General features: G+C 37.6%; 1 protein-coding gene across 2 annotated transcripts in view; it reads right to left on the bottom strand.

The window, feature by feature from the left end:
- The window catches only part of NRF1 (nuclear respiratory factor 1), a 143,535-nt gene that overhangs the window by 90,773 nt on the left and 37,863 nt on the right, over positions 1-14,899 (bottom strand). The window contains exon 2 of one of the 2 annotated variants that reach the window (XM_021699278.1): positions 5,770-6,001. In XM_021699278.1, the coding sequence (XP_021554953.1) occupies positions 5,770-5,992 (223 nt within the window). In that variant the 5' untranslated portion in view covers positions 5,993-6,001. The remainder of the gene's footprint in view (positions 1-5,769; positions 6,002-14,899) is intronic. The other variant, XM_044920290.1, reaches the window with a different exon arrangement.

Here is a 14,899-nt window from a genome sequence, read left to right as displayed (position 1 = left end):
ACCTAACATGGGGCTTGAACTCACAACCCCAAGATCAAGAGTTGCATGCCCTAGTGAGCCAGCCAGGCACCCCCATCCATCTTTCTATCCGTTCATCAATCCATATCATTTTTTTATTCTGATGCATGAAAACTGCAGTATGATTCCCCTAAATATTCAGTGGGAATATCATTAGCTAGAGTTCAATACTTCTTTACAATTTTTTCTTTTGAGGTAAAATGTACATATAATGCAATGTACAAATATTAAGTGTGCATTCAATTTTGTGTAAGTGTACCATAAATTTTGAAAATGTACTTATGATAACCAATCTATCAAGATATTTAATAATACCACCACTACAGAAAGTTCTCTCATGTCTCCTTCCAGTCAGTTCCCACCCAATCTCTCAAAAGTACCCACAATTCTGATTTTTTTACCCTAGTTTAGCCCTATCTATTCTAGAACTTGAAATAAATGGAATCATACAGTATATATTCTTTTGTGTAAGGTTTCTTTCACTTAAAATAATGTTTTTGAGATTTATCCACACTTATATGTGTTAATAGTTTGTTCCTTTTTATTGATGAGTAATATTCCAGAATATAAATTAATCACAGTTCATCCGTTATCCTATTCATAGACATTTGGGTAATTTCCAGTTTTAGGCTATTATGAATAAAGGTGCTTAATTAATTTATAAATTCAATACAATTCAAATAAAAGTCCCAGTATGGGTTTTTCTGGAACTTGATAAGCTGATCCTAAAACTTAAATGGAAGTGCAAAAGGCCAAAAATAGCTAGAATAATTGTGAAGAATTTTAAGAATTTAAAAAGGTGCACTCGGGGCGCCTGGGTGGCTCAGATGGTTAAGTGTCCGCCTTCGGCTCAGGTCATGATCCCAGGGTCCTGGGATCGAGTCCTGCATCGGGCTCCCTCTAGGTGGGGAGCCTGCTTCTCTCCCTCTGCCTCTGCCTCTCTCTCTCTCTCTGACTTTCATGAATAAATAAATAAAAAAAAATAAAAATAAAAATAAAATAAAATAAAAAGGTGCACTCATCCTACCAAATATCAGTAGTTACTATAAAGCTACAGTCATTAAGACAGTATGGAACTGGCTGAAGGATAGACAAACAAGCCAATGCAACTGAATTAAGAGTTCACAAACACCTTCCTGTGTCAGAAGACAGAGGTGGGAAAAGGATGAACTATTAAAAATATGGTACTGGGACAAATGATTGTATGGAAAAATAATGAAACTAGATCCCTATATCATATACACAAAAATATTATCCGGGTGAATTAAAGAGCTAAATTAAAACAACAACAAAGGGGCGCCTGGGTGGCTCAGTTGGTTAAGCGACTGCCTTCGGCTCAGGTCATGATCCTGGAGTCCCGGGATCGAGTCCCACGTCGGGCTCCCTGCTCAGCAGGGAGTCTGCTTCTCTCTCTGACCCTCCCCCCCTCATGCTCTCTCTCTATCTCATTCTCTCTCTCAAATAAATAAATAAAATCTTAAAAAAAAAAAAAAACCAACAACAAAGAACTTTGTAACTTCTGCAGTAAACTGCTATAGAGTACTTATGAACTCAGGGGTAAGAATTCCTTAAATAAGACTCCAAAAGGATAAACAGTAAGGTAAAAGACTGATAAATTTCACAATAATATAAACTAAAACCTATATGGACAAAAGAAATAATAAAAAATTGAGGGAAGGAGTGGTCAACAAATTGGGAGAAGATACTAAATGCAATGTATATTATCAAGAAGAGAACAGTATTAAAAAATATATCAATAACTCTTACAATAAGAAAAAACAACAGGGACGCCTGGGTGGCTCAGTCGGTTAAGCGTCTGCCTTCGGCTCAGGTCATGATCCCAGGGTCCTGGGATCGAGTCCCGCATCGGGCTCCCTGCTCCACGGGGAGCCTGCTTCTCCCTCTGCCTCTGCCTCTCTCTCTCTCTCTCTCATGAATAAATAAATTAAAAAAAAAAAAAAAGAAAAAACAAACCAACCCAATTGGACAAAAGCATAAAGAGGAAATATGCAAAAGAAGAAAAGCAATAGTCAATAAAAAGTCATTTCAATAGTCTGAAAGGGCACTCTATCTTGTCTTCCTGCACTGGCTAAAATCTCTAGCTCAGAGATGAGCAAATTAAAAAGACAATGAAATACTATTTCATCAGACTGGCAAAAACAAAAAATGATTGACAATTCCAAATATGGTGAGGACTGGAAGCAACAGGTACTCCAGCATGCTGTGTGGGGATGTAAATTGATACACTGATTTGGAAAGACATCTGGAATATTTAGTAAAGTTGAAAACGTGCCCATCTTTGCCCTCTCATTATCCTCCTGGATATACCCTTCAGCAATGTTTTCAAACTGCAGGTTTCTGTTCTTTGGTGGTTCATGAGTAGCTTTTGTTTTTTAATAAAATGGAATAAAGTGAAAGACACTAGAACATATCAGTGGGTGTGTCATGGCAGAAGGGTAAGTATTACTCCATGAGAAATTGTTATTCCAGTTATATGTGCATTCATTTATCTCAGATCACAATGTAAAATGTATCACTATGGGAAATGTCAAGAGTCTGAAAACTGCCAAAAGAAACTCCCACAATTTGCACAAGAAAAGATAAAATAATTTTCATTTGCAGTTATTGTAATCGCAAAAACTTATAAATAGCCTAAGTGCTATACTAATATATGTCATTTTCAGATAATGAATGGAATACCAAATAACACTTAAAATAAAAACATACTGCCACATTATCAACATGAATCAATCTCAAAAAAATAATACTGAATGAGATAAACAATGTTACAGAGAGATAGGGTTAGAGTGTTATCATTTTTATAAAATTTAAAATATGCCAAACAATGCTAAGTATTGTTTATTGATACATACATATACAGCAGAAATAAAAGAAGTGCATGAGAATGATAAAGATCAAGTTTAGAATAGTGATTACCTCAGTGGAGGAGGGAAGAGAATAGGATTAGAAAAGCAGCAATCTCCTTCCCTTCCCTCTCCATTCACCTTATTTCCTCCAGAGTATTCAGTGCTTTTTGAAATTATTTCACTTTATTATTTGTACCCTTCTCCCCACCACTGGTCCGTAAGCTACATTAGGAGCAAGCTCTTTCCTGTCTTGTTCGTAGTATTTATATACAGTGATATAGAGCATACAGTAATTCCTCAATAATTGTTGAATGATTAAATGGTAAATCATTTCTACCAGCTGGGCCTCAGTTTCCATATCTGCCACGTGAAAATGTTAGATTAAAGTCCTTTCCTAATTTTAACACTATGACAGTGCAGTACAGTAATACAGCAAAACTATGTCTCAAAAGCATCTTCCTTCCTAGGAAAGCGGTTGACCTGCATTCATTATGTTAGGATGCCCTCTTCTGGGAAGTATAAATATTTCAAAAATATATTTTACAAACATCTCAAATGTGTTCTGCCACTGAGCCTTATTTTAAATTCACAATTCCAGAAGTACACAGTGGATTATAACTGAGAGTAATAAGGTTGTTTTTCATCACATTTGTCTTCTTTTCCTTAAATACAGCACATACTAAAAAAAGATGAAGTATTTTGGCCATTCTTGATAACTGATTTACTGTCCAACTTTCCCTAAATATCTTCTAAGATCAATGTTCCTTATACAATATTAAACCCATCCAGGCATGGTTTACATGGAGTCTTCCCCCATAGTGCTAAGTATACAATGTAAATAGCAAAGGGAATGGTACAAAATACAGCCCAGCTTTAAGTCATTTAGTGGCCCAGAAAATCTCAAACCTTAAATTGGATTAAGATAATCCAGGATTGCTAGTGTCCTCAGGCATCTGGCAGAAGCAAACAAAAATCCTCTCTAGAGGACAATAATACTATTCTAGACCCCAAATTATTTCTAAAAATAAATTTCCAAACACACCATCCAGCATTCATTTAAATATAACCAATACATGAAGAGAAAAGCCAACATAAACAAGAAATAGCACTAACAACATATAACAGAAAAAGACCCATAGGCACTTCAGAGAGTAGAATTACCAAATGTATTGTAAAATCATGATGCTTACTTCACTCCCAGAGATTTAAAAAACTTTTTTTTCTATTACAATTGGAAACTATAATAGTACAAATTTGGGAGGGAAAAAACATACTAGAAATTCTAAAACAAAAAAAATGAAACTATTAACTATTACTAAAATTAGTACCTCAGTAGACAGATTTAAATCACCTCAGACACAGTTGGTGAGAAAAATTAATAAACTGGAAGACAGTTTGAAGAAACTACATAGAGTGAAGCATAAAGAGACAAAATGATGATAATACAGAATAGAGGGTAAGAGACATAAAGGATTCAATGAGGAAAACTAACATATTTAATTGGAGTCACAGAAGGAAAAGATGGAATGGAGCAGAAGCAAAACTGAAGCAAAATCTAGTGACTAAGGGGCACCTGGGTGGCTCAGTGGGTCAAGCGTCTGCCTTCAGCTCAGGTCATGATCCCAGGGTCCTGGAATCGAGCCCCACATCAGGCTCCCTGATCTGCAGGGAGTCTGCTTCTCCTTCTCCCTCTGCCCCTCCCCCCTTCTTGTGCATGCTCTCGCTCTCTCAAATAAAAAATAAATAAAATCTTTAAAAAGAAAATCTAGTGACTAAGATTTTCCAGAATTGATGAAAGACATCAATCCACAGATTCAAGACGTTCAAAGAATCCTAAACAGAATAAATAGAAGTCCAAAGCCAGATGTATCACAAAAACTGAAGACAGAAAAACAAACAAAAAACTTAAGACAGAGAAAATCTTAATAAAAGTTGGAGGAGGGACCTATGTGGGAGATAACCTTCAAAGGAGCAAATGTTAGAATGAAACAGCTGAATTCTGAAAAGCAAGGACAGAAACTAGTGGGAACGGTATCTTTGATACGAGGGGGAAAAAATAAGTGCCAACCTAAAATTCTATACCCAGTGAGACCATCCTTTGAGATTGAAAGTTAAATAAAAACATTCTCAGACAATGAAAAACTGAGAGACTTCCATGCTGAAGGAAATATTAAATGTTATCTTTACACAGAAGAAAAATTCTCAGAAGGCAAGCTGGATATAAAGGAAAAAATGAACATTAAGTATAAAACAAAAATAATGTCTTGTATGGCTTAAAATATACAAAGAATTAATACACAGAATAACAATAGCATATAGGTCAGAAGCAGGGGAATAAAATTCAAGTGTTCTAAGAAACTTGCATTATCCCTTAAAAGGACAAAAGTACCAATTACAGAAGACTTTGAAATAAGTTAAGGATGTATTATAATTTCTAGGGGGTACCACTAATAGTAAAAGTGTGTATAACTTCCAAACTAACAAGAAAAAAAATTAAAAACTTTTCAGTCCCTCTAAAACACAAAGGAAAAGTAAACACAGGGTAAGTGGGATGAAGAGAAAGCAAGCATATTGTAAACATGATAAATTTAAACCTAAATATACCAGTGGTTACATTTACTGTAAATGGACTAAATGTTTTAGTAAGAAGTCAAAAGACTGTTAGAATGGATGAAAAAAACAAAACCAAAGTCATATCATTAATAGTATGCCATTCTAGATCTTAAGTCTCAGTAGAATACAGGCATAAGCTGTAAATGCAAGGCTTAAAAAATCAGGAAAATGTGATATATGTGAGAATGCCTGCATCCTAGGCCCTTGCAGATATGCACAATACCAGAGGTTAAGAAAAAAACTGAAGAGCTTCCGACCCAAACAGTATTACCTGCAGCAGCTAGATGGGCTGTTACCTCATCAGCCGCTGTGGAGTTGAGTATGTCTGAATCATCGTAAGAGGTGTCCTCAGGAGAAGAAGGTGAGTCTTCATCAGCACTCAGCATACTGTGCTCAGTGTAGGTGGCCACATGGACCTGCTGTACTTGTTGGGCAACTGCATGGGCTTCTATGGTAGCCATGTGTTCGGTTTGGGTCACTCCGTGCTCCTCCATTAAGATCTACTGTCAGAAGAAAAGGCAAAGAACAAAATTCAGTGTGTAGTGTAACACAATGCTTAAACGAAGCAATGTTCTCCTCAAGAGCAGAGGAAGCCTACGATTCCACTACATACCTCACCACACCAAGTCACAGGAAACGGATAGCACCATTCAAGTATGATCCAAAAATAGAAGAACATTTTCCTTACGTAAAACCATTTTGATAGGAATTCACTGTGCTAATTTTATGTCAGGCCACAAGACAATAAATACCCTTCATATTACATATAACAATAAAAAAAGATACTTTAAAGATCTCAGTGATGTGCATTTGACATCGTAGACATAAAAACCCTTAGTAAGTAATGAAATAGATAACATTTTCTTTGTATGTCACAGACAATTGGAAGTTAAGCTTTATTTTTTCCAAAACTACAATCACTTAAATTTTCTGCTTATAAAACTGTGCCTCTTATAAATCCTGATATGATGCATATGATGCAGTAACTTGTAAAGTGGTAAGATAAAGGTCTGCTCTTCTACTGCACTTATAATCTATCCCCTCATCCCCCTCAACCTACAGAAGTGTGTTATCCTTAAAAAATTTTTTTGAAGCATACATACATACATACAATTAAAAAAAAAAACAAAACAGGTTCATATGCAGGGTGCCTGGGTGGCTCAGTTGGTTAAACATCTGCTTTCGGCTTGGGTCACAATCTCAGGGTCCTGGGATAGAGCCTCACATCAGGCTCCCAGCTCAGCGCAGAGTCTGCTTCTCCCTTTCCCTCTGCCCCTCACCCTTCCCATTCTTTCTCTCTCTCTCTCTCTCTCATAATAGAACTTCTTAAAAAAAAAAAAAACAGGTTCATATTAACATATTATTTTATAATTTGTTTTTTCATATTATAATCTATCTAGACATTTTGACATGTAAAAACATACAGATCTTCCTAAACAGCTGCAGTATACTTCATTGTATGGATGTACTGTAATTATGTGACCAGTCACCCACCGATACATAGCAAGGCTGCTTTCAAATTTTTGCTATTATAAACATCAGTGCAATGAATATCCTTGTTTATAAAATTTTGCATATAATATTCAATAAACTCAATAAAATGAAAATATTACCATATGATCCAGCAATTATACCTAGAAGAACTGAAAGCAGGGTCTCAAAGGGCTACTTGTACACCCATGTTCATAGCAGAATTATTCACAATAGCCAGAAAGGTGGAAGCAACCCAACTACCCACTAATGGATAAATGGGTAAACAAAATGTGGATATATCTATAATAGAATAGTATTCAGCCTTTAAAAAGAAGGAATACAGGGGCACTTGGGTGGCTCAGATGGTTAAGGGTCTGCCCCAGGTCATGATCCCAGGGGATCAAGCTCCACATCAGGCTCCCTGCTAAGCCTGCCTCTCCCTCTCCCTCTCTCAAATAAATAAATAAAATCTAAAAAAAAAAAATTAATATAAACTTAGAAGAACTTACTTGACTCAATTTTTAAAAATCTATTAAAAAATTGGGGCACCTGGGTGGCTCAGTTGGTTAAGCATCTGACTCTTGGTTTCAGCTCAGGCTGTGATCTCAGGGTCATGAGATCAAGCCCTGCGGCAGGCTCCACGCTCAGCAGGGAGTCTGCTTGAGATTCCCTCCCTCTGCCCCTCCCTGCACTCATGCTCCCTCTCTCCTTTCTCTATCTCTAAAATTAAGAAAAAAAATCAATAAAAAATCTACACCTAGCATCATATTTAACGCCAAGAAACTAGAAGCTTTCCTGCTAAGTCAGGAATAAGGCAACTCCTTTTCAGCACTGTACTAGAAGTCCTAGCTAGTCCAGTAAGACAAGAAAAGGAAATAAAAGGTATACTGACTGGGAAGGAAAAATAAAACAAAAACCCTGTGTTTGTTCAAGATGACATGATTGTCTGTCTATATAGGAAATCCAAAAAATTCAAAAAACCTCCTGAAACTAATAAGTGATTATAGCAATGTTGCAGGATACAAAGTTCATATACAAAAGTCAATTGCTTTATAGCAGCAAACAGAATTTGAATTTAAAACACAATGCCATTTACATTAGCAAGCAAAAAACTAGAATACTTAAGTATAAATCTAACAAAATACAGACAAGATCTATATAAGGAAAATTACAAAACTCTGATGAAGGAAATCAAAGAAGAACTAAATAATAGTAACAAGATTCATGTTCATGAATAGGAAGACTCAATATTGTCAAGATATTCTAACTTGATCCATAGATTCAATGTAATCCCAATTGAAATCCCAGCAAGTTATTTTATGGAAATCAACAAACTGATTTTAAAGTTTATATGGAGAGGCAAAAGACCCAGAATAGTAAACACAACATTGAAGGAGAATAACAAAGCTGGAAGATTGATACTACTCTACTTCCAGACTTACTATAAAGCTACAGTAATCAAGGCAGTGTGGTATTGGTGAAAGAACACACAGATCAATGGAACAGAACAGAGAGACCAAAAATAGATCCCCATAAATGCAGTCAACTGATCTTTGACAAAGAAGCAAAAAAAGCAATACAATGGAGCCAAAAAGAAATCTCAACAAACTGTGCTAGCACAACTGGACATCACATACCAAAAATGAATCTAGACAGACTTTACACACTTCCAAAAATTAACTCAAAATGGATCACAGGCCTAAATGTAAAATTCAAAACTATAAAACTCCTAGAAGAGAACATTGGAGAAAATTTAGATGACCTTTGCTATGGTGATAACTTTTTAGAGACATCAAATGCCTGATCTATGAAAGAAATAACTGAGAAGCTGGACATCATTAAAAACTTCTGCTCTGTGAAAGATACTCTCGGGGTGCCTGGCTGGCTCAGTTGGCTAGGTGTCTGACTTCGGCTCAGGTCATGATCTCGGGGTCCTGGGATTATTGTAAAACTTTCCCTTTCCTTCTTTGAAATCTTCTAAAATCCTTGGTTTCTCTGAGCGATTGCTTTCTTTCCCCCTGGATCCCTCCCCTCCCCTCAACCACCCCAGAGTTCAACTGCTTTAAGCCCCATTCTGTTGTCTTTGTTCTTCAGGCAAACTGGCTCTTTGTAAATGACCAAATTTTCACCTTTTGGAGGCTCTTGATTTCTATTTTATATTCTTGTGCTGTTTCCAATTTTTTTTTCTTTTAACTTTTAATTCTCCCTTGTCATTCTCACACCACTATACATATCACAACTCATCCTTCTAACTCTGATTTTTAACTTTGGGACTATTCAGTTATCTCAGGGAGTATTCTGTATTTCAAAATAAAATTCACTTTAATTACAAAATAAAACAACCGCATGATGCCTCAAATCCAAAAAGATTTGGAATCACTCAGCTATCATTTGACTCCCCAACCCCTTTTCCACACTTTCTCTTCTGCTTGAGATCATCTCCCCAGCCCTGTATCTCTGTGTGGCATAACATGACACTACAGTTTCTTCAAATGGAGCTTTGGAAGATGTACCTCGTAAAATAGTATTATTTAAAAGAGGAAAAAATAAAGAAAACACGACAAAACATTAATATTTGGGAAATGTGGGTAATGAGAGTTCTTTATACTATTTTTGTAACTTTTCTAAAACTCTAAAATTATATCAAAATAAATTTTTTCTTTCTTTTCTTTCTTTTTTTAAAGAAAGGTATCTGGTAAGGTTTCTTCCATATCCTATGTTTGGTGTATTTCAGAATATTCAAGGGACTATATCTTACCCCCCAGATTTGTACATATCTAAAATGCAATTTTAACACACTCTTTAAGTTGCACAATTAAACACAATATATGAGAGGAAAACACCATGAAAATACTGTTTTTCCATCCATTTCACTGTTCTTCTAGTGTAAGAGACAAACTACTTAGGGCATTTTAAAATTCTGGGTACTCCAGGGCGCCTGGGTGACTCAGTTGGTTAAGCGACTGCCTTCGGCTCAGGTCATGATCCTGGAGTCCCGGGATTGAGTCCCGCATCGGGCTCCCTGCTCGGCAGGGAGCCTGCTTCTCCCTCTGACCCTCCCCCCTCTCATGTGCTCTCTATCTCTCTCATTCTCTCTGTCTCAAATAAATAAATAAAATCTTTAAAAAAAATAAAATAAAATTCTGGGTACTCCAAAATTGTTTTTAAATGATTTGGGATTAGATGGCATCTAACTGCTTTTCAAAGGGATCTGTCCGCTATGCACTTGGTGTCATGGATTTCCATTCTTTCCTGCAGAATGCGGTTCGCGGCAGAAATCAATAGGGCTGTCTGTTTCACAGGCCTGTCATTTGTGCCCAGTGCCTCATCATCTTTTTCTACCTCTCTCCCCATCCCACCCTGCAACCTCTCTAACTACTTTTACTCAGCACTCTGTAAAAAGCAAAGGCAAAGGTATTTCAGACTTCTTGAACCAGTGGGATACTTAATAAATGATGCTTTCAATGTTTTCATAACATAATACATAAAATAGGTTGTTTAAAGCCAGATATGGCTGGCATACACATATTGCTGGAGATCTTCATAACCACCCGCCACTCATTTCTAGTAGAGCATTTTAGCTTTCATCCATGAGCAGTCAGATTCTGTGGACAGCAAAACTGGTAGAAACTGCTAATAAATGAAAACATATTAGTAACAATTTTTATTTTTTTTTAAAGATTTTATTTATTTATTTGACAGAGAGACACAGAGAGAGAGGGAACACAAGCAGGGGGAGTGGGAGAGGGAGAGGGACAAGCAGACTCCATGCTGAGCAGGGAGCCCGATGTGGGACTCGATCCCAGGACCCTGGGATCATGACCTGAGCCGAAGGCAGACGCTTAACGACTGAGCCACCCAGGCACCCCAGATAGTAACAATTTTTTTTTTTTTTTTTTAAAGATTTTATTTATTTATTTGAGACAGAGAGAATGAGAGAGAGAGAGCACATGAGAGGGGGAGGGTCAGAGGGAGAAGCAGGCTCCCTGCCGAGCAGGGAGCCCGATGCGGGACTCGATCCAGGGACTCCAGGATCATGACCTGAGCCGAAGGCAGTCGCTTAACCAACTGAGCCACCCAGGCGCCCGATAGTAACAATTTTTAAAAACAGCACAGACTATTATCAGATATCCAGGATGCCTGGGACAAGTTACTTAATCTCTAAGTCTCAATTTCAACATTTGTTTTTAAATGAAAAGAAAACTATAGTACCTGTGCTCAAAGGATATGAGGATTAAATGAGATCATCCAGATAAAGTGAGAAACACAATGCCTGGCACATAAATGCCCAATATTAATTATGATGATGATGATGATGCCAGAATTCCTATGTCTTTATGGTCCTATCCTTCTTGACTCACTACCTGACTAGTCTTGCAAGGACTGGGTCTCAATTTCTTCATCTTTAAATTAGGCAACCAGCTCTAAGAATATGGTTTTCTTAACTGTGTGCAAAAGGTTTTGAGCCAGGCATCTAAAAAGCCCTTCCTTTATTATATTAACTCTGGCAACTGAGATACTGTTCTCCTGGACATAAAATAAGGAGACTATAGAGCACCCACAACTCTAGCATAATTTTGTGATCGTGCACAAACGGAGAGCCAGCAGATGGACCCAAATGTGACCCCTCCGAACAGATGTGAGAAGCAAGGTGAAAGCAACCTGTCACTCTAAATACCAATCCAAATGAAAAGGCATGCCTGGAGCCAGTGATATTCAGCAGATCAGTCAACACTCCATTCAAGAAATTCACTCCCCAAAACAATAACATAGCATTTAATAAGTTTACTAAAACCTCTTTCTTAGCCTGGATCATCACGGGGGGGGAGGGGGGCACAACATGTGCTTTATGTATAGATTCGTCTTTATTATATAAACTATCATGGCTTGGGGAGGGGCGGTTTGGTACAGAGGAGTTCCTGCTCTTGCCATTCTGGGCCAGTAAGGGCAGGAATGAAAGGTAATGAAGAGGGCACAAAACAGGGATTTGCCTATCTCCCAGCACCCTGGTAGCTGTAGTCAATAATTCCTAGGAAGCTACTGGAATTTGGATGACATGTCCAACAGAGTTCAATGTAATCTAATCCACACATAATGGATAAGATTAAGTGTACAGTATTTTATTTTATTTATTTATTTTTTTAAAGATTTTATTTATTTATTCATGAGAGACAGAGAGAGAGAGAGACAGAGGCAGAGGGAGAAGCAGGCTCCCCGTGGAGAGGGGAGCCCGATGCGGGACTCCATCCCAGGACCCTGGGATCATGACCTGAGCCGAAGGCAGACGCTTAACCGACTGAGCCACCCAGGCGTCCCTAAGTGTACAGTATTTTAAAAATCAAAGTAGGAAGGGCAGGCTGGGAAATCTAATCAAGGTATAAATAAATGTAAAGGCAAGCACTAGACTAATCAATAGCATTATCATATCAAAAGAAAAACTGCAAGAACCGCCTAAAAGAAAGTCTCAGAGCAAGACTGTGTCTACTGCCCAAACCAGGGACAGGAAAACCAAGAGGTTCAACTATATTCCCAGACAAGTCCAGAATCGAAACTTCATAACTAGGATAGAAATTTCACTCAACAGAAGAGCCTTTCTCAAAAAAGCCTGAAGTTAACAACAGGATTTGATTCTTGGGGGAATGCAGAGTAATGGATTAAAATCTCAACACAGCAGGAAGAAAAAAACTGCACAAGAAAGTCAAGGTGAAAATAGAAGCAAGGGTAAAATGTAGCTTAATTCTGAGTAATAAATGGAGCTTAAGACAAGAAGAATCCATTTGCCCGTCCTAGGAACATTCTCTTTCAAATAGCCCACAGGTGATATTGGACTTGGAAAAAAATATCCTCCCACACCACTAGGCTCTCCAAAGGAAAAATAAATAAATAAGTAAAGCCACAGTCATGTAGGCAGTTTATTGTTTTCCATAAAACAGAAAATTTAACACAGGTAAAAATACAGGAAATTAAATATAGTACAAAATAGAATGTAAAGGTTATGAACCTCGACAAGGTGAAAACACAGATAAAGCGGAGACATGAGGTAGGAGAAGGGGTGGGGGAGTGGAGAAATGGCCAGGAGCATTGACATCCTATCTTCACCGCAGCGAGGGAGTCAGGAGACGCTATCAAGAGCTGAAGGAAGAACTCAGTAGGACAATGTACCCATCAAAAACAGAGCAGAATGGAGAAAATGCTGTAAAAAATGCCCACGTTTGATAAATTATTATCCAGAGTTATGGAGGAATTATTGCTTAATACCATAAACAAAATAGTTAAACTATAAACAAAAACAGTTAACTGTCTCTGAAAAGTAGGACTGGGGTAGGGAAGAGTGTGACAAAGGCCACTGATTTTTATTATAAATCCTTCTACTTGATTTTTTATCATATGAGTGTATACTTTGACTTCTACCAAAATAGACTTCAAAAACAAATAACTACAATATTGCCTTCCAAATTGAGCCTTTGAAATATTTAAGTGACGTACTGGAGCAAACTGTCACTAGAAAAATCAAATTCCTATCTTATGCTAAGAATCAAGAGAACAGCACAGTTCAAGTTTAGAAATCATCTTGCCTTGCGTAAGACTAACTTCCTCATTTGGAGCATGAAAGTAACAAAATTTGTTATGACTGCATGTATTTTTTGTATGTATTTGTATTTTTCATTCTGATATGCTGATAAAATTTGTAAATATTCATTAATATTAATAACAGCCCAAGAATCCAGTTAATAATAGTGCTTTTATAGAATATGTGAGAAAAACAAGCTTTACCACACAACGTCACAATGATTTAAGGATGAGTATCCACAGTAAATGGGAAAACAATACTATAAGCTCATTGAAGGCAAGGCTTGGTTCCATCAAGTCTTTATGAATAGTAGCTATTATAATTTGCTCTTTAATAAATGTTTGGGAGTAACTGGTTTGCATATTTTAATTACTAAAGCTAAATCCAGGCATTACAATTTCTGTAATTTCCCTATAAGGTTGCCCTGGCTATTCATCTCTTGTCTCTCACTTCCAAGAGCTCTCTTCTATACTTGTTCTGAAGTGCTCTCGACCCAGCTCTGGGCTGGGTCAGTCAACCTTTACCAGATTTGCCTGCCAGTTTCCTGTTAGGTTTTACTGAAGGGAGGCAACAGCATAAATTGAGAAGAGAGAGGGAGAAGAATTTCCTTGCTATTCTCATTCCTATCGATGTTGCTCCAGCAAAGAGGCCAACCCCTTCTCCCAACTCCAGCTGTGCCCCTTCTTCTCTGGTGGTGGAGCACCAGCTGCCTGGTATCCCACTCAGAGATCCAGTTACCAGCTGTTGTGGGGGCCCCTCTGAGCTCCTAGAGTCTTCTCTTCTGTTCCCCCAGCCCTAGGGGTGGTGGCTGCTTCCCATAATTATTAGTATCTGGATTACCTCGGTGTCTGTTTTTTGCTCCTTCAGTCTTCCAACATCCATGTAACCCATTCCCAGAATGAAATCCTCTGAAATATCTCCTATGGTTTACTAGGCCTTCACTGATACAAAGGGAAGAAAATATGTACCCTCATCAGAAATAATTCATAGGGTCCTGGTAAGAAACAAAACTTTATATTGACTTGTACAAGTCAAGATAATAAAATGTATTGATATTTTATACTGTCAATAAAGTAGATTCTAAGGGCATTTTTTTGTAAGTCCACCACTAGGGTTCCTATTTCCATACACTGATAAGAAGTTGAATTCAAGGGCGCCTGGGTGGCTCAGTTGGTTGGGTGACTGCCTTCGGCTCAGGTCATGATCCTGGAGTCCCGGGATCGAGTCCCGCATCGGGCTCCCTGCTCGGCGGGGAGTCTGCTTCTCCCTCTGACCCTCCCCCCTCTCATGTGCTCTCTCTCTCTCATTCTCTCTGTCTCAAATAAATAAATAAAATCTTTAAAAAAAAAAAAAAGAA

This window comes from Neomonachus schauinslandi, chromosome 12, assembly GCF_002201575.2.
Source record: "Neomonachus schauinslandi chromosome 12, ASM220157v2, whole genome shotgun sequence".
Lineage (NCBI taxonomy): Eukaryota > Metazoa > Chordata > Mammalia > Carnivora > Phocidae > Neomonachus > Neomonachus schauinslandi.
Note: the sequence above shows the minus strand (reverse complement) of the source record. Positions and strands in the feature narration are given on the sequence as shown.